The sequence below is a fragment of the Pan paniscus genome, chromosome 2 (assembly GCF_029289425.2).
Source record: "Pan paniscus chromosome 2, NHGRI_mPanPan1-v2.0_pri, whole genome shotgun sequence".
NCBI classification, from domain to species: Eukaryota; Metazoa; Chordata; class Mammalia; order Primates; family Hominidae; genus Pan; species Pan paniscus.
In genome coordinates, this window is record NC_085926.1 from 39,044,741 (window position 1) to 39,068,138 (window position 23,398).

Here is a 23,398-nt window from a genome sequence, read left to right on the forward strand (position 1 = left end):
GTCTAGACTCAGGCATTGTCTGCTCACAGGTGCTAGTTGAAGGCATGGCAGTGGGGAGGAGAGCCCAGGGAAAATTGAGCACTAAGAGTGTCGGACCCTGGTAAGCACTGGGAGCTGCCTGCCTTTCCAGAATTATTTAGTTTGCCCAGGTTCTGGGAAAGTATTCAAGGGAATAAAACCCAGAAGGCTACTATGTATGTATATGTAAATGTTTTTGTTTGTTTTTCTGAGATGGAGTCTCGCTCTGTCGCCCAGGCTAGAGTGCAGTGGCGTATCTTGGCTCACTGCAGCCTCTGCATCCTGAGTAGCTGGAATTACAGGCGTGCACCACCATGCCCAGCTAATTTTTTGTATTTTAGTAGAGACGGGATTTCACCATGTTGGTTAGCCAGGCTGGTCTTGAACTCCTGATCTGAAGTGATCCACCTGCCTTGGCCTCCCAAAGTGCTGAGATTATAGGCATGAGCCACCACACCTGGCCTGTATATGTCAAGTTTTAAGAACACATATTAATCTCATTTAGTTGTACATAAACTGTGTCTTAGAAGGACACTGTAGAAAATCTTTCGGCAGCTCTAAAAATGGATTAAGGTAATGACTAAAAACATTTATTGGTTTATTTTTCATCTTTATAAAATGTTTGCATCAAAGAAAAATAATATGGAATAAATAATATCTAGTGATTTTCCTGATGTCACAATAAGCCATTGCTTTTTTACAGAGATAGACTCTCTGCTAGTGACATGCTCCAAGTCCGAAAAGTTATGGAACATGTTTATGAAAAAATTATCAACTTGGATAATGAGTCTCAAACCACTAGCTCTTCTAATAATGAAAAACCAGGAGAACAGGAAAAAGAAGAAGATATTGCTGTGTTGGCAGAGGAGAAAATTGAACTTTTGTGCCAGGACCAGGTAAGTGGACTTGAGGACTACAGCCCCAATTTTTCCAGTGCTGGTGCTCATAAAGAGTTACATGCCTTTGGGTGGGGGGCTTCTACTTTTAGAGGGGCTCTAAGGAGCCCTGGGCCTCTCCTACCTAAAGCCCACCCTAAAGCTCCTCTTTACTGCTGGGGAGATTTTCAGAGAAGGGATACATAGACAAATGGTGGATGTGCTGGTAGCTTTTTTTTCTGACAAGAAAAAAGACACATGGTCTTCTTGATTTGCAAAAAGCATGTGCCATGTTTATGATTTAGAGTGAAGGTGTGCGGAGAAATGGCAGAACTGTTTTTTAAATCAAGATGCACTCAAAACGTATCCTCAGAGGAATGGCTGAAAGGATGGCCTGGTGTTTCTGGCATAGTCACAAAAGATGTACATCTCACTAAGCTCAATTTCATTCCCGCATGCATGGAAGCCGTGACAGCAAGAATTGGATACCAGGCATAGGGGAGGAGTGAGCAAGCTGGATCACCTGATGAGAGTCCCTGAGTTAATGATAAGGTTTTAGATATTAGAGACTTTGAAATTTTTAAATTTAATTTTGGCTATTCAGGTTTTGGATCCAAATATGGACCTTCGAACAGTGAAACACTTCATATGGAAGAGCGGTGGAGACCTCACCCTCCATTACCGTCAGAAGTCCACGTGAAGGCTGGGCTAATGCTCCTGGATATTCATTTATGACCTTCCTCTATGGCCCCAAGAGTAGTCCTAGGAAGCCCACTGATCCCCAACGGGAGCAAGACTTCTAACGGCTGATTTGGTATGGACCGAGATTATCTTTCAATTGAAGTGACTAATCGAGATGTAATATAGAAACCAGTCTCCATGTGTAGATTAAGCTGTCCCCAGGGAAGCAGAGTGCAAGAGCAGAAGAGCCCCAAGCAGACTATGTCTTTCAGGATGTACAGAAGACTGACAACAGGCCAGTGCAGACTTTGCTTCCTCCTTTTGTTTCAAAGGACCTTATCTACCCGTTAACACTTGTTAGAGACACCTCAGTCGGGCCACAACTGTCTCTGTTTCAACTTTAAGCCCACACACTCTGTAGCTTTTCTAAAAGAGTACATTCCATTCATGCAGTAGATATGAAGGCTTTTTCCAAGTTTGTCATATAAAAAAATCAAATTGTTTTCACCATTTAAGACAGTTATTTTTAATGGGAATTTGCTGTTGCACAATTTGAGAACCAGCCCATTTCATAATAAAAGATTAATGTTGGGCTTGTTTTTAATATTGCATCTCAGATGTGTTCTTGTAGGAAGATCTGTTGAAATTCCAGGTGCTGGATCATAGCACTTGGACTGTTGGGCCGGAGTTTGTGCAGCCCATGCCTAGCGATGCTGCACCTCCCATGATGTCCTGGCTTTGTGGCAACCCCAGGGAGGTGCAGCAGTTTCACTCCTTCCTCCACTGTGTCCAGTTTTATTTACACAAAGCGAGCCTGAGACCACAGGTATCTTGCTCTGGATGAGCAGCATGACACCATCAAAATTTAAGACCATGATGAAATTTCAGTTTCATTCAAATGTTACCTAAAATTTATGGTGTCAGAATAAAGGGAGATCATAGTGAGTTAATTTGATATTCATATCCTGGAAGTATACATATTTGTTTTTCCAAAGTTTTATATGCAGGTTTTTGTTGTACCTGTATCCAGATCTTCTTTTCACTGTTCTAACAATCTAACACTTTCATAGAATCATTTGGATCTTGTATAGAGTGTAACTTATTGGGGATAAACACTTCAACTTTTGGCAGAAAATACTTTGGATTCTCCCCAAGGTCATTTGTATTCAGAGTAAATCAATGGTCCACCCCCATAAAACTGTAAGACAAGCCTCCTGTATGAAGCCAGAAGCACAAGTGCCTTCAGAGGGCAGTTGATTCCAGTCCAGTTGCCTCCCTAGCTTGTGTGTGGCCTGCCTCCACCATAGCAGGGACTAGGGAGGGAGGCAGGGAAGGTTTTTTCTTTTCTACATCTTCACAGGTTCGGCTGGGGGCAGCTGATGGGCCTAAGTCCATACCTTACTATTTAAGATACTCTGATCGCACAACTGCAGAGACAGGGTTCCCTCACTGCTAGTCAGCTTCTTTTGGAAACTGGACAGGCCATTGCCACCTGCACTTTGAAGAAGTGAGCAAAGACGTGGCCACATTTCTAATAAGTTGAAATGGTCTTTCTCCCTTCCTCAGAGAGCAACCAGCTTCTTTTTTTAAAAAGTCCTTTCTATCTGTTGGATACAACAGTGCACTTTTGGTGCACATTTTTTAGCAATAGTTGTGAATTAATGGCAAAAAAAAAAAAAATTATTTACCAGCCCTCAGTTGTGTTTGCCCGAGGGGCCTTTGAGCAAAGAAATGGGTTTTGCTGGGTCATTTTGCCCTGTGTGCTAAGCCTTGGGTGGCTGCATTCCCCTCCTGTCATAGATCTGACCCCCAGCATGATTGTATTTCTTTCCCCTCCAGTCAAACCATAATACAGTTTCCAGAAAATTTGACAGTCTGCAATGCCAAAAGGGTAAAAATCTGTATTTCACAGTTGTATAGAATAAAGGCTTTAGTTAAAATATTTCAAAGTGTAGTACACATTTATTTTCATTTGTTATTTTCTTTCATAGCAGATTACAGAGAAAGAAAGAAACCTCTGGTTTCATGTTCTCCCTGGAAATACTAGCATGGATACCCATTTTATCCTCCAACTTATGGGGGAAGGGAAAGTAAAAGTGAGGGAGGGAAGAGCCAGAACCTTTGGGTGAGGGCAACTTTGGGTCAGACTGCCAGGCTACAGAGTTAAGGGAAGCTGGCCCCAGAACAGTCCTGTGGCGATTCTGTTCTACTTCCTGCATTCCGGCACACTTGACACTGGGCTCCCAGATGATCCAGGACACAATGCCTCACTGTTATGCACACGTATCAGCTGCTCTGGTAGGCTTGACAAGGGTTTGCTTTAAATGAAGGGTTTGCTAATTTGGGACCCTCCCTCCATATAGTTGGCCTGTGCCCCCCAGAGCAGACATTCCTTGTCCTGCATACCTGACACAGCTTGTGAGTTCCCTGCATGTACACCAGCATTACAAATGATCCTGTAAAGGTGAGACTTTCAACTAGGCACAGGCTAGAAGACGAGGCCAGAGCAGCTTTCATAGTAATTAGCAGTGTGGCAAGTGAGGGTCCAGTCAACACAGCAGAGGACTTCAGGTGATGAGGGGCTGTCCCCAGATGGAGTGCAGGGCCTAACCTAGCCTTAACCTCCAAAGGCACCTAGGGTGGGGAGAACAGCTTCCTCCCCTACAACAGGAAAGAACAAAAGGGTCTTTACCTACTCTTAATCTATTCCCCTAATTCCCCCTTGGGGTTGGGAACCGTGCGTGGATAGACCTAGTCAGGTAGACTGGCTTTGAGAAATTGCTTAGGGTGTTGAACTTAAATTTGTGACTTTTATTCACTATTGGGGCTGGGTAGATGCCTTGTATATTTAGAAGAGATCACTGTTTAAGTTTGGGAGCTAACAGGAGTTGCCACTGGGGATACAGGTCTGTGGCATGTAGTCCCTGAGGAAGAAGAAATATTGTGGTCTGGGCACAAATGGGTCTCTGCTGAAGGGCCTAGAATTTCCAACCCACCTCCCTCCAGGAGAGGGGGGCAAGTACACTGCCTCTCTCTCCCTCCTGTGACTAGCATGGTGATCAGCCTGAGCCAAGTGTAGCATTGTAGCCTAGGGACAAGGACACATGACAGAGGACTCAGTGTTTGGGACTTGAAAGGGGGTGGTCCCAGGGCTCCAGGGTCCCTTCCAGTACAGATGGGGTGGGCTGAGCTGTGCAGGAAGAATCAAAGCGACCAGGCCAACACTGGACAGCAACCCCTTCCTTCCTCACCTCATCTTTACACTGGATTATGACCAGACCCTGCTGCCTCCTGGGAAGCCCCAGTGACCAGAGCAGGACCAAGCACTGGACCTGAGGGTACACGGCCAAAAGATATCCTCCCACAAGGCCCATGGCCCCCTCTCACCACCCACTGAGGCCTCATGCCCCACCGAAGCAGCAAGGAATCCTGACCGCATAGTGCAGCCCGGGCTGCCTGCCCACATCTGGGCCTCATGAAATGTCATCATGGGCCTTGTCACAGCCCAGGGTGTTATTCTGTGGTAGAGATCTGGGCCTGGCTGTCCAGCCCCTCAGCCTCCGTCCCAGTATCTAGGCCCTCTGTGCTTGCTGGTTCCTCCTCAGCCTGAGCTTCAAGCAGCTCGGCGGACAGCCCATCTTCTGGTGAGGCTGCAGAGGTGAGACTGTCAGGAAGAGTCAGCTGAGGCAGGTGGTCCGCCTGGGCTTGGGCACCTGGGCTGTCCAGGAAGGAGACCTCAAACTCTGACCCAGACCATGTAGCCTCACCTGCAACACAGAAGATCAGGCTGAGGAGGTCTGCAAGAACCTAGGGCCATGGTGTTAGGGCCAGTAACCCCACCGACCGCTCCCCATTGCCACTCCAGGTTTGATGGGGGATTGGAGATGGAGTGTACAAATGCTTTGGTGTGGCTGTATCAACCCGATGGCCCGCTTCTGCCCAGCTGAGGAATTGAGGGCAGCCTTCCCAACAACCCGGGGTCCTTCCCAGAGGACTTCGGAAGGTGATGGCCACTCACCACCCCGCTCATGAGAACTGCTGCTGGAGCAGATGTCCTCTGGCCCTGAGGTTGAGACAGCTGTGGTGGTCAGTTCTGTGGAAGAGGGCAGGCTGGGCCACACACTGGCATTGCTGTTGTCCAAGAGAGAAATTCCCGACACGTCCAGGAAGCCTAGGGGAGGGTGGTGCAGTTCTTTGCCAGCAAGAAACCCTGACTGCTGGAAAGCAGCACCCTGGGCTCACCTTGCCTAGGGCATCTGGCCCAGCCTGTGAGACTGTAATCTCCTCAGCCCCTGGTGATACCCCTCACCCAACCTCAAAGAGGTTCCCACACTGCCTGTTTCTGAGGAAAGAAAGGGGCCTGGAGTTGGTCATCATGGGAATAGCACAGTGGCAGTAGGCATAGACTCTGCTCTGTCTCCAATTTGCTGTGTGACCTGAAGGAGGCTACCTCTCTTCTCTGGACTACAGACTCCCCATCTGTATACTAGATTGGATGATATGCAACTATTAAATATCTTCGTATACATGAGATATGAGGGGTCAGCAAGGCCTGGGGAAAGTTTTGACATAGCTGCCAAAGTCCAGCCCCAAGCCTGGGGCCCACTCCTCTCCAGGGCCTGCCCAGTACCTGGGTCCATAACTCGCTGCACTGGAGGTGGGGGCTGAAGAGGAGTCTCCATGAAATGGGGAAGTCCATCAGGGTCTGGAGCACTGTGGCTGGGACTCCCAGGCCCAGGAAGGGGATCCTCCATGGAGGAGCCAGGTGCCTGCAGCAGGGCCTAGGAAAGAAGAAGAAATGGGTAGGGGACAATCAGGACAGTGCCTCAAGGGTGAAGAATTTTGCAGTCCAACCTAACCACCAGTACCCACTTGTCCCAGGAGCACTGCTCTGCCTAAAGGAAGGAAATGGCCTTAATAAACCACCCCTTCTTCTATTGGTGATAGGAAGTCAGGCCTGAGGGGCCTGGCCTGGCCTCCCTGCAGTGTTGGCACTGAGAGGGAGCACTCTTTGCACTCAGACAAGGAATCCCAGGTGCCCACCTGGCCCCAACACATTCCCTTTGCCCCATCAATGACTCATTAGAAGAGAGGGGCTTCCTTGAATTCAGGCATACCTGGAGAACATCCTTGAATACTCCCTGGCCTAGACCCCAGGCACCAGCCCAGTGCCCAAAGGTGCTCTCAGAGGACCCACTCATCAGCTGTGAAGGCAGGGCCAGCACTTCCCTGCAGACTTGGCTAGACAACCATCCCAACTGTGGCTCTGAAGGCCTAGCCCTTTGTCCAGTTTTGCCACAACTCACAGGAACAGCAAGCACCCATCTCTGAGCCTCAGTTTCCCACTCATGAAATGAAGATGACAACTGGTGCTTCACCTCCACCCTCACTTCTAGACCCAAGGGGCAGGAAAGCCAAAAGTGAGTTTCACTGCTCCAGGCATGGCCTGCCTGCTCCCACTGGGTCCCAGAAGTACATGGGCCTCTCAGATCACAAAGGCCCCACAGGCCCCTGGTGAGGGTTGCTGATGGCTCCCCAAGGGCAGCCTCTAGAGTTTTCTGTCTTCCCAGTTGGCAGATTCTCCCCACATACCTCCATGTAGTCACTCTGCCTGGAACCTGTCTCCAGGGAAGGAGAGTCCTCGGGGGTGGGTCCAGGTGGTAGAGCATCAGGTGGTGGGGCACCAAGTGGTAGAGCAGAAGGTGGTGGGGTGCCAGGTGGCTTCTTGTGGTAGCTGGGGGGCTGAGTTGGGATCCGGTGTAGATACCCATAGCCAATGCCACATCCCAGACTGCCGAAGGCCAGAAACATTCAATCCAGGGGCTTGTCCCACGGCCCTCCCTACCTTTGCTATCCCCACCTACTACCAGCAATAAGGGGGCTGAAAAGGGTACTTCTGAAATACCGGTCAGCCTCAGGATCCCTGGGCCCAGGGCCCAATCCTCCTCCATCTCCACCATAGAACTCTGAGGTCCATGCCCAATGGTCAGGCCCCACCCACCTGGCCCTGCAGCCCTCCAACCCCACGAAGTACCTGCCCTCTCCACCCCAGGCTGCGTTGGGAGTTACAGTCACCTCCCGGCAGGAGTCTGACTTGGAGTTATACACCATCAGCTTCAAGGGCTTCCCCTCATGAGACTCGATGAGCGTAAAGAAGTCCTCGGACTGTGAGAAACGCATAGCACCTGAGGCCTGCTTCCAGGGCTAAAGCCTCAACAAAACCAGACACTTCTCATGGACAGCACCCTTCTCTTCACACCACATCCAGAGGGTCTGGGGAGGGGCAAATTGCGGGTTCCTCACCTCCTGGAGAATCTGGTCCGAACCAACCACATAGTCTGTGTAGGGGCGCAGGCCGGCAAGGGCAGCAGGTGAAGATGGTTCCACATCCTGGGGAAAGAACCGCAAACCACTGGCCATGCTACTAGAGGTGGGGTTGGGGGATGGGAAAGGGCAGGGGGAACTGCCTCTTGAGGTAGTGAGTGGGACACTTGTCCTCTGTCCCTAAGCAGGGCTTCAAGCCCATACTCCCTCATTTCACCCCTCCATTCCCCTACCTCCCCCAGGTCTACAGCCTGTCCAGCAGAGGGCAGTACCATGATAAGGCTCAGCACCAGGCTCTGGAATCTGACCCTGGGCTCAACCCCTGGCTCCAGCTGCCCAGCTATATGACCATAAACACATTATTGAACCTCTCCTAGCCTCAGTTTCCCCACAATTAAAAGTAAGATACACAGTACCTAATGATAGGGTTGCTGAGAAAAATAAATAAATATATGAAAAGAAGAAAAGCACACCTTGGCTACAGGAGCACCCACTACATTGCTGCTTCTGCTGCAGGCATGTGGCTAAAGACTCCTAGGGGTTGGAGGTGAGGGCAATGAGCAAAACTGGGTACAAATAAGGATTCCCTCCTCCCTTGGAAAGTTCTACCACTCCCAATCTCCCAGTCTCCCTGGGAAATGCAAAGCAATTTGCATCATCAGTCCCCTTTCCCTCATGGGCAGATTAAGGCAGGCTGTGGAAGTTGAGAAACTTGGCCAGGCTCTCCCAAGAAGTCAGTGAGAAAAATAAGTGGCTAGAAAACAAATCAGCCAACTTCTAGTTCAGAGCACCCTCCTTCCACCAGGCTACAGGACTGAGCATTCAAGAACTTAGATACCATCAATGGGCACAGGTGTTGGGTGTGCACGTGTGTCTGTGGACAGACTAACATCTATGACAGCTTGGTCACTGAGGTTAAGATATCGATTAATCATATAAGAATATACCAGAAAAAACAGTATATTTACAGTCACGTTGCTTAATGACAGGGATATATTCTGAGAAATGCATTGTTAGTTGACTTCATTGTTGTGCAAACATCATAGAGTGAACTTAACCTACACATAGCCTACTACACACCTGGAGTATATGCTATGGCCTGTTGCTCCTAGGCTACAAACCTGCACAGCATGTTACTATACTGAGTACTGTAGGCAACTGTAACACAATTAAGTATCTGTGTGTCTAAACATTCAAGCATAGAACAGGTACAGTAAAAATATGGTATTATAATCTTATGGGATCACTATTGTATATGCAGTCCGTGGTTGACTGAAACGTTGTCATGCAACACACACACGGAGAGACACAGAGAATAATAAAAGCAGCAGCATTCCAGCAGTCCAACCACCATTCCAGTAGATGATATTTCTACCTTTCAAATTAAGTAACCTAGGTATAGAAGGTAAGAAAGTACCCAAAGTCATGGCTAACAGGAAGCAAGATACACTGTTCAGGTAGTAATGAGCTGCCCTCTCTGGGACACTGGAATGAGACCACATCCTGCCCTCAGTCTTCCCTGGCTACTGCTCCAAGGCTCCCGCTCCACTCCTGCATGTCCCCCCTCACACCCCGCCCACACCCAGACCTGCCCCAGTAAACTCATCCTTCCGACACACCCTGCCCTGCCATACCCCACACTCACCAGCACATGCCACACCTGCTCACTGGCCCTGCGGAAGCTGCAGAAGCGCACACTGGCACCCAGTAGGCCCTGGCCGCCCCACATGTTGCTGGGCACCACCTCCACCTCGCGCACCCTCATGGTCTTCATATTGAACACCTCCAGCTTCACGGGCTTCTCCACATTGGCTTTCAGTAGTGCCTTCAGGGTGTCATTCTCCTTGTTCTGTGGGGGCAATGGGGCTGACTCCAAGGCCACCTCATGCCCAGGCTAGGACCCTCAGACAAGTCTGGGCCTGAGATGGGGCAAGGGCCTTAGTGGGCAGCAGCCCTCAGCAGGGTCACTGTGGGGATGGGCCAAGGTAGTGGATGGGCCAGGTTCACAGACCAGGGTTGAGCCTGCAGCCACTGGGACCCCCACCTTCCCCAAGCACTGCCAAACCTTCCTCAGCCTGCCAGAAAAAACAAAGCAAGCAAAAAGCCTCCCGGATCCACAGCATTCCAGTGCTGCCCCACTCTGAGCTGCCCCTTGGCCAGGGCCCTCATATCCCTCATGCCCCAGGAGGCAGGCCCCTTGGGCCTTGTGGCCACCTCCAAGAGGCCATATGTCCTCTGTCCACCCCACAGAGCTCAGAAGCTGAGCATTGGGCAGGGCCCCAGTCAGGCTCTGAGTACAGCCCTGGAAGAAGGGGAGACAGGGCTGGGACTCCCTTTAGAAAAAAAGGGAGGGAAGGGTAGACTGGGGCCCCCTGTGGGACAGATGGAGACACACAAACACACATAAGCAAGCAAAGCAGAGGCAGGTTGGGGAACTCACCAGCCTCGAGTGCCCAATGGTGATGATGAAGTCAAAGTAGGGCTCCAGGCCCGCCTGCTGGGCTGGGGAGTTCTCCTGCACCTGTCCCACAGCAAAGACCACAGTCACTGCGCCAACCCTGGGACTCTCCAAGTAGCCTTCTCCCCCATTTCAGGAGCCATCAGCACTCCCAGTGTGCCAGCCAGAACACATGTCTGGCATGAACTGTTCCGGACATTCTCAAGGTTCACTCCATGGCCTCTTGCTACCTTCCTGGGCACAAATTTTCCTCTTAGGAAAATGGCTCCTTCCTGATTATGATCCACAGATGCTTTCAGAAATGGCTCACAGCCCAGGACATCCTTAGGGGCTCCCAGGAGGCAATATGGAGACAGGCTGGCCCAGGCCTGTGGGAATGCTGCTCCAGAGGGCTGGGCTAGGGTTGGCCGGAAAGCCAAAAGGGTTTACCAGAAAGGTTTAGACTGGACAAGAAGGGAGGGCCCTGACGTGCAGTGGAAGTGGGCAGGCCTCGGGAGGGATACACCCAGGGCTGTACCCAGAAAGAGGAATGGGAAAGGCAGCTTGCAGCCAGGTCCCAGCTTGCACCCCAGCCTCTGGGGTGGGAGACCCAGGCTCAGTCCAGCAGGTAATGAAAGCCACTGGCAGAGAAGCAGACCCCAGGGGTAGAACTAGGCCTGAGCCAGGGAGCCCAGTGAGTGGGCAGTGCCAATCCCCACAGCCTGGCTCTGGACTGAGGAGCCCCCCAGTGGCTCAGCTGCCCTACCAGCCTCATAGTCTAGCCTCCATGCCTGTGCAGGACACTTCCTCCAGGAAGCATTCCCATTTCCAGGGTGCTCCCTGCCCCTCCCTGAACTCCCCACCTCACTGCTGTCTCCAAAAGCACAACAACCAGGCTTTGCAGGTTGTGGCAGAAATCCATCCCAAAAGGCCCATATACAGAGCCTGGTTTAAACAATGCAGGCTTTGTCCCAAGGCCCTAGACCCGAAGATGGGCCCACACCCTCAGGTCTTTGGCTGCGGGCATTTGATAACCTGTTGGCGTAGACACCAGCCAGACCCAGCCCAGAGGGCACAGGACCTAGGCTCTTGCTGCCTCCTCATGGGAAAGGCCCTGTGGCTCCTGCTACATACCAGCCCCTCCAGTTTTGGATTCCCCAACCTGAAGGAGAGCTCATGAAGACTAGGCTGAGAACAAACCGCTGAGATCAAGGCCAGTTTGCCCCTGGAATTAGGATTCCCTTCTGGCAGCATCACCAACTGAGCCCCTCCTTATCACCTCCAGAAGCTGCCATGGCTTCCAAAGGGAGTGAGTGCGGCCCAGAAATCAGATCTAGGCCTAGTTGGCCTGGCCCAGTAGGCAAGCTGCTCCCAGGCCCCGCTGCAGGGGAGCTCTGGGCCCTGCCCTCTAACCCTTCAGGTGAGGGGATCTTTCGAAAACCACAGGACAGGACAGTTATTCAGGAACAGCTTGGGGACAATGCCCCTCCCTAATCAGGGCCACCTCCAAATCACTCCACGTCAGGTGCCTGCCTACTTCCCTCCCCACTCCCCAGTATTGCATGTCAGCTGCTCTCCATCATGAATGAGGTCCAGAGGGTCAGGCCCCAGGCCTGGCCTCCTTGACCCACCCAATACCTCCACCACCCTCTCCTGTGGCTTTGTCCTCTGCTTGGCTACACTCCACTTCTCTCACCTGGGGCCTCATCACTACTCACTATGGCTCCGCAGCTGAAATAATCTATGCTGCTGCCCACTGTACTGCTCCCCCTGCAGAAACCACTGCCTGCCATCCAGCTCCCTCAGGGGCTCCCATCACAGCCTGCCCCACGGCCCTATAGTGCTGCTTTTCCTCATGCTCCCACCCTATTTTTCCCAATCAGGGAACCTAATGGAACTCACAGTGATCACAACTTACACTTACTAAGGGCTGGTTGGCTGAGTGCCAGGGCATGGCACCACCTCACCTGCTTTATGTATCATTTAACCTTTTTAATAACCTCAAATGACAAATGAGACCAAGTACTCAATAATTCAGTAATTTGACCCCAGGAAATCCAACCCAGAGCCCTCCCCCTAACCACTGCCCTCTCCTAACAGCTGTTTCCTGGTGAATCTGCCACTACTCTAAGCTCGCTGAGGGCAGCGACTTCTCCAAAGTATTGGGCACGCAGCGAGGTGCCAATATTTCTAGAATGCAGCACAGCTGTTCTTCAGTGTTGTTAAAGGTAAGTAGGTCATGTCACTCCTCCATTTAAAACCTCCTGATGGTTTTACATCTCAGAATAAAATCTTAAATCTTCAGGACAACAGGCAAGGTCCTACACGGTCTGCTCTGGTCTCCTCCTCACACTGGCCACACCATCCAAGCACACCAGCCTCACCTGGCATTTCCTCAAACACACAAGCACAACCTACCTCGGGGCCTCTGCACAAGCTGGTCCTTCTGCCTGGAATACTACTATTCCCCTAAATATCTGTATTGTCCACTCTTTACTTCCTTCAGAAGCATCTGTTCGAATGTGACTTGAGAAGAGGCCCTTCCTGACCACTCTATCAAAAATAGCACCCACTCACCATTCTGTATCCCCTTAACCTGCTTTATTTTTATCACTGGTAATTACCACCTACCATGTATTTTTTCATTTCCCTTCTTTCCCTACCATCATCCAAATGTCAGCTCCAGAAGAACAGGGACCATGTTTGTTCTGTTCACTGCTTTATCTCTAGAGCCTTAGAATTCTGCCTGCCAGAGTAGGAGCTCAAAACTTTGTTTTTGTGACTGACAACCTCTGATCCCTGGTCCCTCTCCAATTTGTCCCTCTCCATCAGGCAGGCCCCTCCCATCTTCGAAGCTCCCATCATCGCCCCACCCCTCCTCTTGCCAATATCCTGAGTTCCTTTGCCTTTAATCAAACCTGTTGGAAGACTCTCCTGGCTGGATGCATTCAACTGTCCACGCTTGCTGTTTGGTGTCTCACCATAAGAAAGCCCATTCCCAAGCACAAATCCTGTCAACTCTGGGTTCTCCAAGCCAGCCTGGTTTTCACGTTAAGAAACTTTTAGCCCTCTCATGTGGTTAGCTGGCAACAGACCCTACCTTCAAAACACACAAACCGACAAGCTTGCCTGTCTCCACTCATCTCTGAATCCAGCTGCCTTTCACTAGGGAAAGGGGGGTGCAGGGACGCCTCTTCCCCGCAGCGCTCCGGGGTCAGAGACCCCCAGCCCCTCTCACCTACATTATAGCCCTTCCCTCACCGCAGGCACAAATCTCCATCCGGCTGCGGGACCCTCTCCTCACCCTCACAGCACACTCCGTTCTAGGAACCCCACTCCGTCTCCACTCTCCGGAAGCCTGCTCGCCCAGACCTCCATGTAGCGGCATCTAAAGGCTGGGACCCTCCCCAGCTGCAAACGCTCTCCTCGAGGATTCTGCAGCACTCTCCCGGCCCTCCCGCTCCCCACTATCCCGTGGCTGGTTTGCACCGGTCCTCTACCCTCGGAAGCCCTTTCGACCCTACGACTGGCAGGACGCGCGCCGACGGGCTCCCCCGCAGCTGCGTCCACTCGGTTAACCCCGGCCCCCGGGACTGTCCTCGGCGTGGCTGACTCTCTTCCCAGGCCCAGCACGGAGAGCGGCCCGCGGCAGGCGAGCGTAAATGTGTGCTAAGTGCACGAGTGCGTCCCGACTGGTAGTGGTGCATTCTTCACCCGGGAGGAGCGCCATTCCCGGCGGCCGGACCAGGAAAACGCTCCGCTTCCGGCACTGCTGGCACTTGGGGCGGGCGCTGGGCCCGACCGCGGCCGTGGACTAGCCAGGGTCCGGGAGTCCCGCGAGGCCGCCTCTCCCAGGAGGCTCCCACCGGGCAGGGGGCACCTCCCGCCACCCAGGCGGAAACACTCGGGCCGGGACCCCGCCGCAGTCGCCAGCCAGCCGGCGACCGGACGCCCGGACGCGGGGTTGCGGGCGCCTCGCCAAGGTCACCGGCGCCGCGGCGGCAACTCACCCCGTGGAGGTGGAAGCCCTCGGCGCCGCCTGCGGGCTGCTCAGCGCTGACGCCCAGGCCCATGGCAGCGGCTCCGCTCGGCACCCAGGTCCAGTCCCGCTGCGCCTACCCGGACCGACCCGGCGCCAGTAGCGCCGACTCGCTCTCTCGGCGCTCGATTCCTGCGCCTTGTGACGTGAGGCGTTTTGTTCCTCCCACTCCAGACACTGACGCTCCTAGCAACCGGCTAGCAGCTCGGTTTCCAAGGACTGTAACGCCTTCAACCGCCCGCCGCGATAGAGTGCCCACGACCCTGCCTCGGGAATCCCGCTCTGCACCGCCCCACCAGACCCGGACTCGGAGCCGCGAGCGGCCCGAGATGAGCAGCAATGATTCCTCCCTTATGGTGCGTGGCCCGGGCGCTGTCCGAGGGCTCCCTCGTGACTCCCCGCCCCTGACCCAGAGACCGTCTGCCCTGCTACTCTCCTGCCACCCTTCGCTGTCCTCAGTTATATGAGGCGGTCCTGCCTTTTCTTGCCCCACTCCCCCTGGCAAGGGCGTCTTCTCCGGTGGCTTCTGCGCACCCTGAGCCCCAAATTAGCATCCCCGTTTCTTGAGCTACCCCAAACCAGCTCATCCAATCACTATCATTATCCCTTCTTGTCATCATCCCTTCTTCTTCCACCCAGCTCACTCTCGCCTGCGCCTCCCACCCCAGTTGATGGCTTCACCATTTAATCTCCTAGCCTTAACTCATACCTCTTCCCTATACTCATCTTCTAATCCTGTCTACAAGAAATGCCAGCTCCTTGATGTCTCCTGGGTTTTCTTTTTATCTTTTTATCTTCTAGCCCAGAACCAGCACCATCTCTCCCCTCTGAGAGCCTGCAACAGCCTCCCTCCCATCTGGTTTCTCTGCTCTGGCTCTTTTCAGCATCAGTAGTCCCTGCTGCCACCACGGCACACACCCCCCACATGCAAAAGCAGCCAGAGTGGTTGTTGCAAAAATGTACATCTGAAAACATCCCTCGCCTTAAAAGCATTCTGCTTTCTGTTACCCTTAGGATGGTGTCTGGGCTCTTTCATATGGCCCATGAGGATGTTTACAGTCCAACCACATCTGCTCCCAACCTAGCACCCACAAACCTTAGGGGAAGTGAAACTTAACTTTAAAATCTCAGCCCCTTTGTCAAGCTGTAGTTTCCATGGGCTTAAGCTTCCTTAGCTGTGAAAGATACTGAGAGGACCATGCACAGGATAGTGGATATGAAGCCCACAATAACTTGTAACTACAATTCGTATAATTTTTCTTATTATTTGTCCTCATTTTTCCCCCCTTATTCCCTTCCTAAGACAAAGCCTTGGTTGAATTCCCCATCATAGTTGAACCAGAATCTGTTGGTAATCCCCCAAACAAACACCTCCAAACTCTTTCCTGGGAAAACTGCATGGAGCTGCTCCCAGGGCTGTTAGAGGACAGGATGAGGCCTGAATGTTTCCTCTTTCTCTTCCCTTTGCAGAACTGAGGAGGAGCAGGGGATAGGGAAGGGAGCAGGTCTCATGCCATCTGGGACAGAACAGAGACAGAGAAGGGACTGGGCTATTGCAGTTATGTCTTCCTTCATACAGGCTGGGATCATTTACTATAGCCAGGAAAAGTACTTCCACCATGTGCAGCAGGCTGCAGCTGTGGGCCTGGAAAAATTCAGCAATGACCCTGTGTTGAAGTTCTTTAAAGCCTATGGAGTCCTCAAAGAAGGTAAGGACTTGGCAGTGTTGGTCTTGTGACCCCAGGCACTAGCTGGACCCTAACACTCTGGCTCCACCTGGATGTCTTCTTGTTTCCTAGTTATGGTCCCATAAAAACAGTTTCACACTCAGCGGCTGGATTCCCACGGGAATCCACAGAGGCCTACGTAATCCATATCTAGTTGACTTTTGAGACCTCAGAGCGCTGACTATCCCTGCTCTGCACCTCGGGTTCCCTCTCTGTAAAATGAGTGGTTGGAGAGATAGCTGCATGATTCTTGAAGTAATTCCAGGCCTGGAAGCTGAGAACTGGTAATGCAGGCAAAGGAGGGGGAAGAGGTAGGTGTGAGGACAGGTGGGTATGGTACAGGTACAGGGAGAGGAGTGGGACCCATGCAGGTGCAGATGGGCTGACATTCAGAAGGTGGTCCTGGGCTGAGGACTGGCCGAATAGCCCATGGCCAAATGTCTGAGGACATGGAAGGATAAATGTAATCAGTGGCTCTTGAGCAGTAGCTGAGAATGCCCTGCCTGAGGTCCTTCTTCAGAACTGACGCAGCTAATAATTGCAGCCTCACACATATCCCCACAAGTACTCACAGGGTGAACCTTTCAAGTCCAAGATTTCCAGCCCCTAACAGCCTGGACCATGTTACCAGCAACTCTTTCAAAGAGCCCCAATCTTCAGGGAACTTGGGTCACTGGGGACCTTTCAGACCAGTTAGTCCAGCAGGTAGTAGTGCTGAGCTGTTGGGTCAGCTACAGAGTCTCATGTCCTCTAGTCCTGGAGCTTGAGAGTATAACTATGTGGACTGTCTTTGCAGAGCACATCCAGGATGCCATCAGTGACCTGGAAAGCATCAGGCATCACCCAGACGTGTCCCTGTGCTCCACCATGGCCCTCATTTATGCTCACAAAAGATGTGAAATAATTGGTGAGTGCCACCATGCTCAACCAGGCCTGGCCCACCAGAGGAAGGAAAGCCCTGCCCCAGAGATAACACAGCCCCTCAAGGGCTGCCAAAGGAGATATGTCCCCTGGTGGCTGTGCAGATGCTGTTAACCAGTGAGAAGTGGCTGCTGCTCCTCTCCCCCTGGAGGCCTGGGAGAAGACTCCATGCCTGGGCCCAACTGAGTGGAAGCAGGCAGAGCCCATGACAGTGGGAGGGGCCCATGCTCCAGATCCCAAGATTTGGGGAAACACCCTTCTTCTTTGCCAAGATCTTGTCAGAAAAACCAAGCCAATATATATAATTCTACCCCTAATCTCCACATTTCTAGAGTCAGGGAGAGGGTCCAAGAGAGACTACAGACTACTATTTCCCTACTCACAATAAGTTGTGGGCCTGAGGCTAAGGATTTTGGTTTGGCCTGCCTGCTCAGCACACTGCTGGGCACAGAGAAGAGAAGATAATCTCAGACAGCACACCTGAGTCCACACCAGGGCAGCCCCTGCAGCATCTCAAGGGCAGGTACTGCTGGTTTCCAGGCCTTGGGCTGCATGCAGTGTGCTGCATATGTTGAAGGAGATCCACAGTGTCTGGGGGAGACCCCGAGGTAGTTCCCTGGGCCCTCGGTGGCCCATGCAGAACCAGGCAGACTTCCACATCCTAACTCTCCCTCTTCCTTCGCTCTTGGATTTACAGACCGAGAAGCAATTCAGGAGCTTGAGTACAGCCTGAAGGAAATACGCAAGACAGTCAGTGGGACTGCACTGTACTATGCTGGCCTTTTCCTCTGGCTCATAGGCCGCCATGACAAGGCCAAAGAGTACATTGACCGCATGCTGAAGATTTCTAGAGGCTTCAGAGAGGTACTTACCACACCATGGGGACAACAGGCGAAGAAAGCAGCATCCAAACTCATAATAGCAGGGTGGCCCTCATTCCCACAAAGGGCCCTGAAACTGGGGGAGAGCCACACCCAGGCACTGACAAAACACCGGGTCTCACAGTTGCCCCACGCATGTTGTCTCTGGGCTTAGCAGAGGTTACACTTTGGCATTTGTACACAGAGTCTGATCTTTAGATAGATTTTCTATGGCTTGCACCATATTCTTAAGAAATTTTTTTTGAGACCTCACTGCAGCCTCAACCTCCTAGGCACAAGCAATCCTTCCACCTCAGCCCCCCAAGTAGCTGGGACCATAGGTGTGTGCCAGCACGCCCAGCTAGTTTTTACATTTTTTGTAGAGACTGGGTCTTGCCATGTTGCCCAGGCTGGTCCAGACTTACTGGTTCTTTTGAAGACCCAGATGAGCTGGCCACACTGGGCCATTCCCTCCCTGTAATGCTCTGCTGGAACTGAATGGTGGCTCATGCAGTGCAGCCCATATACTGTATATCTGCACTAATATGGAATTTGAAGCCTCAGTCTAGGCCATGCCTTCTCAGCAGGGCTGATACCAATTTTCAAGGGTGTAGACATGGTCCCTGGGGGAGAGGGTGAAAAAAATCTTACTCTTTATGTATAAAACACAGATATATATACAGTACACAATACACAGATACGGTATATCTGAGGCATTAACATTTCTTGGAAGGGGAGGGATTGATTAGAAAACAGTATCTAAAGAGACTCCTTAGGATAGATAATAGAAAAAGAGAAATAGAACTATAATAGAGAAATACTGATCTAGGCCATCAAGAGGGGTGCTTTAGGGCAGGGCTCTTCCAAGTCTGCTTCCCAGGCCTGGCCCTCCCCATCTGCCTGGAGAGGCTGGGTGAAGGCTAACATGGAACCAGCGAGGTCCACGAGCTCAGAACGGCTCCTGCTCACCAACTCAGAGGGCATTCCTTGGCTTCCTATGCAGGGCCAGGCCTTGTGCTGGCCTAAGGAGTGGAGAGATCAAGAGTGGCCTTGCGTAGGCCCCCATGTTGGCTCCTGACCCCAGTGTAAACAGGCAATGACAGGATAGGTGAGTGTGCCTCAGTAAGGGTCATGGAGAGCTGTAGGGGTACAGGGAGGGAGGCCTCCTAAGCAGAGGCCTCTGAGGCTGAGTTGTAAGTAGTGGTAATGGACATTAGGTGAAGGGGTTTGGTTGGGAGTGGGAGGGGCGCTGTCCAGGGCATTTCCAGACAAAGCAACAATGGGAGTCCTGGCCATGAAAGAGAGCTGGCTGCCCTGGGATCTGCACGGGACTGTGCCTGGCAGGGCCTCAGGGTTTTGGGTGGCAAAGTGTGGATCATGTGCAGGCTGAGTTGATTCTGTGCAGGACCAAGGACTTCATCTTTCATCTTGTTCTCATCCCAGGCCTATGTGCTCAGAGGCTGGGTGGACCTGACCTCAGACAAGCCCCACACTGCGAAGAAAGCCATTGAGTACCTGGAACAAGGAATTCAGGACACCAAAGATGTGCTGGGGCTGATGGGAAAGGTGGGCAGTGGAAAAGGGAGAGGTGGAAGTATTCCTGGCCAGGCCACTGGAACCAGAGACCCACCAGGTACCCCCAGGCCAAACCCTCAGTCTCCAGATGCCTCATCTCATAGATAAAGAGCAGAGGCCCAGAGAGGTTCAGCAACCAATCCAGGGTTACACAGCAGTCCAAGGTCCACTCTACTTCTCAGATTTCTTCCTGCTTGATCTGAGTTTCTGTCTCATTTGCATGGGGGTCTTCTCAGGGTCACTTTCTTAAGGTCTGTCCTTCCTTGACCCTCTCAGGCTTTCTCTCTGCCTCTGTGTTAGTTTCGCTCAGTGCCCTTCTCCCTTTCTTCTTTTATTTTGACCTTCCCATTTCACCTCTTTCTACCTGTTAAATTCATTTAGTGTGCCGTAAGAGAAGGGAGGTATATATTTTATATGTTCTGTGTTTTCTGATCTTAAGTTTCTTTTTTCTCTTGTGAACCTCATGGAATTAATCTTTGAGAGAAAAAATGTCCTCATATTTTCTTCTGTTTGCATATATTTTTATTATAAAAGAATACAGACTTATTTAAGAAAACAGAAGCCTAAAAAAAGTCAACAGATGAATTAAAATGGTAGGCTTAGTCTTACCGCTCCAAGACAAATGTTAGTATTTTAGGGCAATGTCTTCTAGTCTTCTTTCTATACTTGGGTCCAGGGTGTGTATTAGGTTGGTTTTCTGGCTGGCAGAAAGCAATGGAGATTATTGTGAGCCAGCTTATCACAGAGCACCCTTGGGGCCAGCACCTGTGGAAAGAGAAGGCGGGCTGTGAATAGTCACAGCAAAGGCCACAGCCTACTCTTTGGGGAACTCTGGAGCCGGGAAGCCCCTTCAGTGAGCTCCCCATCAGTGCCTTGACACTGGAGGTGGGCTGCCCCAGGGACAGGTGTGACCTGGGACAAAGCAGCTCCCTTCAACCATGGGTAATCCCTGGAGGGAGACTCCATGGAGAGCCATCAGCCACCAACTCTCCTGCTCCTGATGGTAGGGGGGTGGGTCACACACAGCAGTCACTGTGGGGTGGGAGACAGTGTTGGTCTATAACGTAGTTTTCACCCTAGGGCATATTGTCATTTAGTTTGTTTTTCTTCATGTAATATTTTCTTTGTGTAATATTCAAAATGTCAGTTTGAACATGGATATAAAGCCAGTCTTCTACTGTATGAGCATAATGTAATTTACCAACCCAGTCCCCTATTGTTTGGATATTGGGATTGTTTCCAGTTATGCACTTAAAGTGCTTCAGTGAACACATTTATGCATAAGTCTTCATTATACGGAATAATCCTCTTGTTTTTAATGACGAGTCTCTTAATGGGGGTTACTGTAGGTCTAAGGGAAGCCGTCCTTTCAGAGTCCAATTTCAAGTCTTTTAGAAGCATTGCCCCCTGGCCCTTAGGGCACCTGTGTCATGACTCTTTGAGGAGAACCTGGTGGCTGGTGTTGGCCTGCAGAGGCCATGACCACAGCCCAATAGGCCTTGACAGAACAACAACAAAAAAAACGCCACAACCTTGCTATAGAAGTAGTTGCCAGAAAACCCTAACTGACTCAGAATTGCTAAACTGGGCCTTGGCGAGCAATTTCAGTGAGGAAATATGGAAAAGTGAATGGGAAATGAATGGAAAATGTATGGAACTGGAAAGCACCCAGTGACCTCACCTCTCCCCTTCAGGGTGACCTCACATGGCCTTACCCTATCCCAGGCCTGCTAAGTTTTCCAAGCTTGAGGCTTAGCTATCTCCCCAAAGCCCCTGCTCATCCTGTCCGAGAACCCAAGACTGTTGTAAACCTGGATATGTCACTCCTTCTCCCGGGAACTTTGAAGGGCTACTGGCCCAGCTGAGAGGACCCACAGTGCCCATGTGTCAGGTTCTGTTCCTGTTTTCATGGACACTGAGACAACCCCCCTCCAGCAAACTCCCTTCATGGGCACTCCCTTCACGGAGGCTCTTCTGTCTGGCTCCCAACAGGCAATGTACTTCATGATGCAGCAGAACTACTCAGAGGCCCTGGAGGTGGTGAACCAGATCACTGTGACTTCAGGGAGCTTCCTGCCAGCCCTCGTCCTGAAGATGCAGCTGTTCTTAGCTCGGCAGGACTGGGAGCAGACAGTAGAAATGGGACACAGGTGAGCTACTGCACAAATGGGCAGCCAAGGGTGGTAACACGTATTTACCATCTTATAAGCTGGGGAGGCAGGAGAACAAGACAGAAAGGTAAATATCGCCCATAGAGGAACTGGAAATTGTGCTATGGCCAAATTGGGATGAGGAAGAGAGCAGGGATGGGTGCAAGCAAATGAAATACACATGATAACATGAGGCTAGGAGCTGTGGCCTATGATGGCTAAATCAAGAAACAGAGGGTAAAGGCTTATTGTTTAGAAGAGACAGGGAAGGACCCATCAAAAGAACTAAAGCAAGAGTTACAGGGTAGAAAGCAGTTGCTATGAAGACTGGCAGGAGAATGAGACTAGAATATATTGCATTATTAAGGTTTTTTTTAAACTATTAAGTATAGTATACCTTAATAAAAACTTTAGGGGAAAAAAGTCACTGGTGACTTTGAGAGAAGTGTTTTAGCAGCAGGCTGGGTACATAAACCAGAGAGCAGATTTCAGGAGTTATTGGGCATGTAGAAACCAGACTCCAAGTGTAGAGTGATCTGGAAGCATTGTGAAGAGAAATGACAGCCGCTTTGGGGAGGGTGTTTGATGCAAGGCTTTTGGGGAACCAAAAAAAAAAAAATTATCTCTTTAAACTCTAATGGGCACAGTGGCTCATGCCTGTAATCCCAACACTTTGGGAGGCCGAGGCAGGAGGATTGCTTGAGCCCAGAAGTTCAAGACCAGCCTCGGCAACATAGTGAGACCTTGTCTCTACAGAAAATTAAAAAATAAAATCAGCTGGGCATGGTGGTGTGCACCTGAAGTCCCAGCTACTAGGGAGGCTGAGGCAGGAGAATCACTTGAGCCCAGGAAGGTTGAAGCTGCAGTGAGCTGTGATTGTGTCACTGTGCTCCAGCCTGGGTGACAGAATGAGACCCTGTCTCGAAAAAAATAAATAAATAAAATAAAATAAAAATAAACTCTAACACTTTATTTTTATCGCAATCATTCTAAAATGTGTCATCTTCACTTTTTTCCCATAAGGAGTTAATGGCCCATGAGTTATCACTATGACTTGTAACTGAATTATAGGGAAATATATAGCACAGGTCTAAAAAAAAGCATATAATCAAACCTCTTCCTTCCCTGGAGAAGAATCCTAATTCCTCTGCTGATGACTGGAACTTGAATCTTATAGAGAGGTGCTGGTAGCAAATCAAACTTATCTCTACCCTGCCCAGCCCACAGGCGCCACACATGTAATGCCTGTGTGGACCTCAGCTTCCCTCTCTCGCAATGTAAACTTGGCCTTGGTAGGAGCTTGCTTTGGAGGCTAGGCCTCAGGCCAGCAACTCACCTGGAAGCACCTGGCTGAAGCCATATGTGGATGTTTGTGGCCTCCCTGGCCCTGCTGTGCCCATGTGCAGGGAGACAGTGTTTGGGGCCAACAGATTGAATCCAGTGCCCCAGCGTGTTCCCTCATGGAAGCTTTCCCAGTTAGTGGGATTCATAGAATTCCCTCACTGATTTTTAAAACTCTGCTCTGTAAAGATGTGTTTCTGTTTTCATCCCTAATATATTTTTTCTTTCTTATTTTTCTTCATTAATATTAAAAGTTTGCCTCTCTTATTAGTCTTTTTAAAGAAACAGCTTTGAGTTTTGTAGCTCCTTTCTATTATATTCTAATAAAGTAGAAATTTTGTATTATAAATTCTATATTATATTCTTTGTGTATTCTAATTTATTAATTTCTGCCCCCCCCCTTTTTTGGGGGGGAACGTCTTGCTTTGTTGCCTAGGCTGGAGTGAAGTG

General features: G+C 50.8%; 3 protein-coding genes across 30 annotated transcripts in view; 2 read left to right on the forward strand and 1 right to left on the reverse strand.

Annotated features, from left to right (window-relative positions):
- WDR48 (WD repeat domain 48) overlaps window positions 1-3,516 on the forward strand; it is a 44,435-nt gene extending 40,919 nt beyond the window's left edge. For all 3 annotated transcript variants that reach the window (XM_003826083.6, XM_063602741.1, XM_055109689.1), the window contains 2 exons: window positions 722-914; window positions 1,498-3,516. In XM_003826083.6, coding sequence (XP_003826131.1) covers window positions 722-914; window positions 1,498-1,593 — 289 coding nt within the window. In that variant the 3' untranslated portion in view covers window positions 1,594-3,516. The remainder of the gene's footprint in view (window positions 1-721; window positions 915-1,497) is intronic.
- Window positions 3,451-14,486, reverse strand: GORASP1 (golgi reassembly stacking protein 1). 9 transcript variants are annotated; one of them, XM_003826082.6, is made up of 9 exons: window positions 14,346-14,486; window positions 10,339-10,419; window positions 9,544-9,747; window positions 7,878-7,964; window positions 7,609-7,739; window positions 7,167-7,365; window positions 6,205-6,355; window positions 5,593-5,745; window positions 3,451-5,341 (listed from the first exon to the last, which is right to left on the reverse strand). In XM_003826082.6, the coding sequence occupies exons 1-9, from the start codon at window positions 14,406-14,408 to the stop codon at window positions 5,088-5,090; spliced, it is 1,323 nt and encodes a 440-aa protein (XP_003826130.1). In that variant the 5' UTR covers window positions 14,409-14,486; the 3' UTR covers window positions 3,451-5,087. The 9 variants fall into 9 exon arrangements, with proteins under 9 accessions (XP_003826130.1, XP_054965666.1, XP_034812041.1 ...); XM_055109691.1 differs by having other exon boundaries at window positions 7,167-7,316; window positions 7,650-7,739; window positions 14,346-14,481; XM_034956150.3 differs by lacking the exon at window positions 14,346-14,486 and adding an exon at window positions 13,836-14,242.
- Window positions 14,407-23,398, forward strand: part of TTC21A (tetratricopeptide repeat domain 21A) — a 31,325-nt gene continuing 22,333 nt past the window's right edge. For 12 of the 18 annotated variants that reach the window (XM_008951537.5, XM_008951539.5, XM_055109677.1 and 9 more), the window contains exons 1-6: window positions 14,407-14,730; window positions 15,954-16,083; window positions 16,898-17,008; window positions 17,720-17,886; window positions 19,326-19,448; window positions 21,450-21,607. In XM_008951537.5, the coding sequence (XP_008949785.4) occupies window positions 14,407-14,730; window positions 15,954-16,083; window positions 16,898-17,008; window positions 17,720-17,886; window positions 19,326-19,448; window positions 21,450-21,607 (1,013 nt within the window). The remainder of the gene's footprint in view (window positions 14,731-15,953; window positions 16,084-16,897; window positions 17,009-17,719; window positions 17,887-19,325; window positions 19,449-21,449; window positions 21,608-23,398) is intronic. The other 6 variants (XM_055109675.1, XM_055109676.1, XM_055109681.1 and 3 more) reach the window with 1 other exon arrangement.

Excerpts from the sequence above, each read along its gene's own strand:
- GORASP1 (XM_034956150.3), bottom strand. The coding sequence starts at position 14,042 with ATGCACCACTACCAGTCGGGACGCACTCGTGCACTTAGCACACATTTA. Across the intron at positions 10,420-13,835 it reads GGTCGAAAGGGCTTCCGAGG|GTGCAGGAGAACTCCCCAGC; the intron begins GTAGAGGACCGG and ends GCTGTGGGACAG. Across the intron at positions 9,748-10,338 it reads CCATTGGGCACTCGAGGCTG|AACAAGGAGAATGACACCCT; the intron begins GTGAGTTCCCCA and ends TTGCCCCCACAG.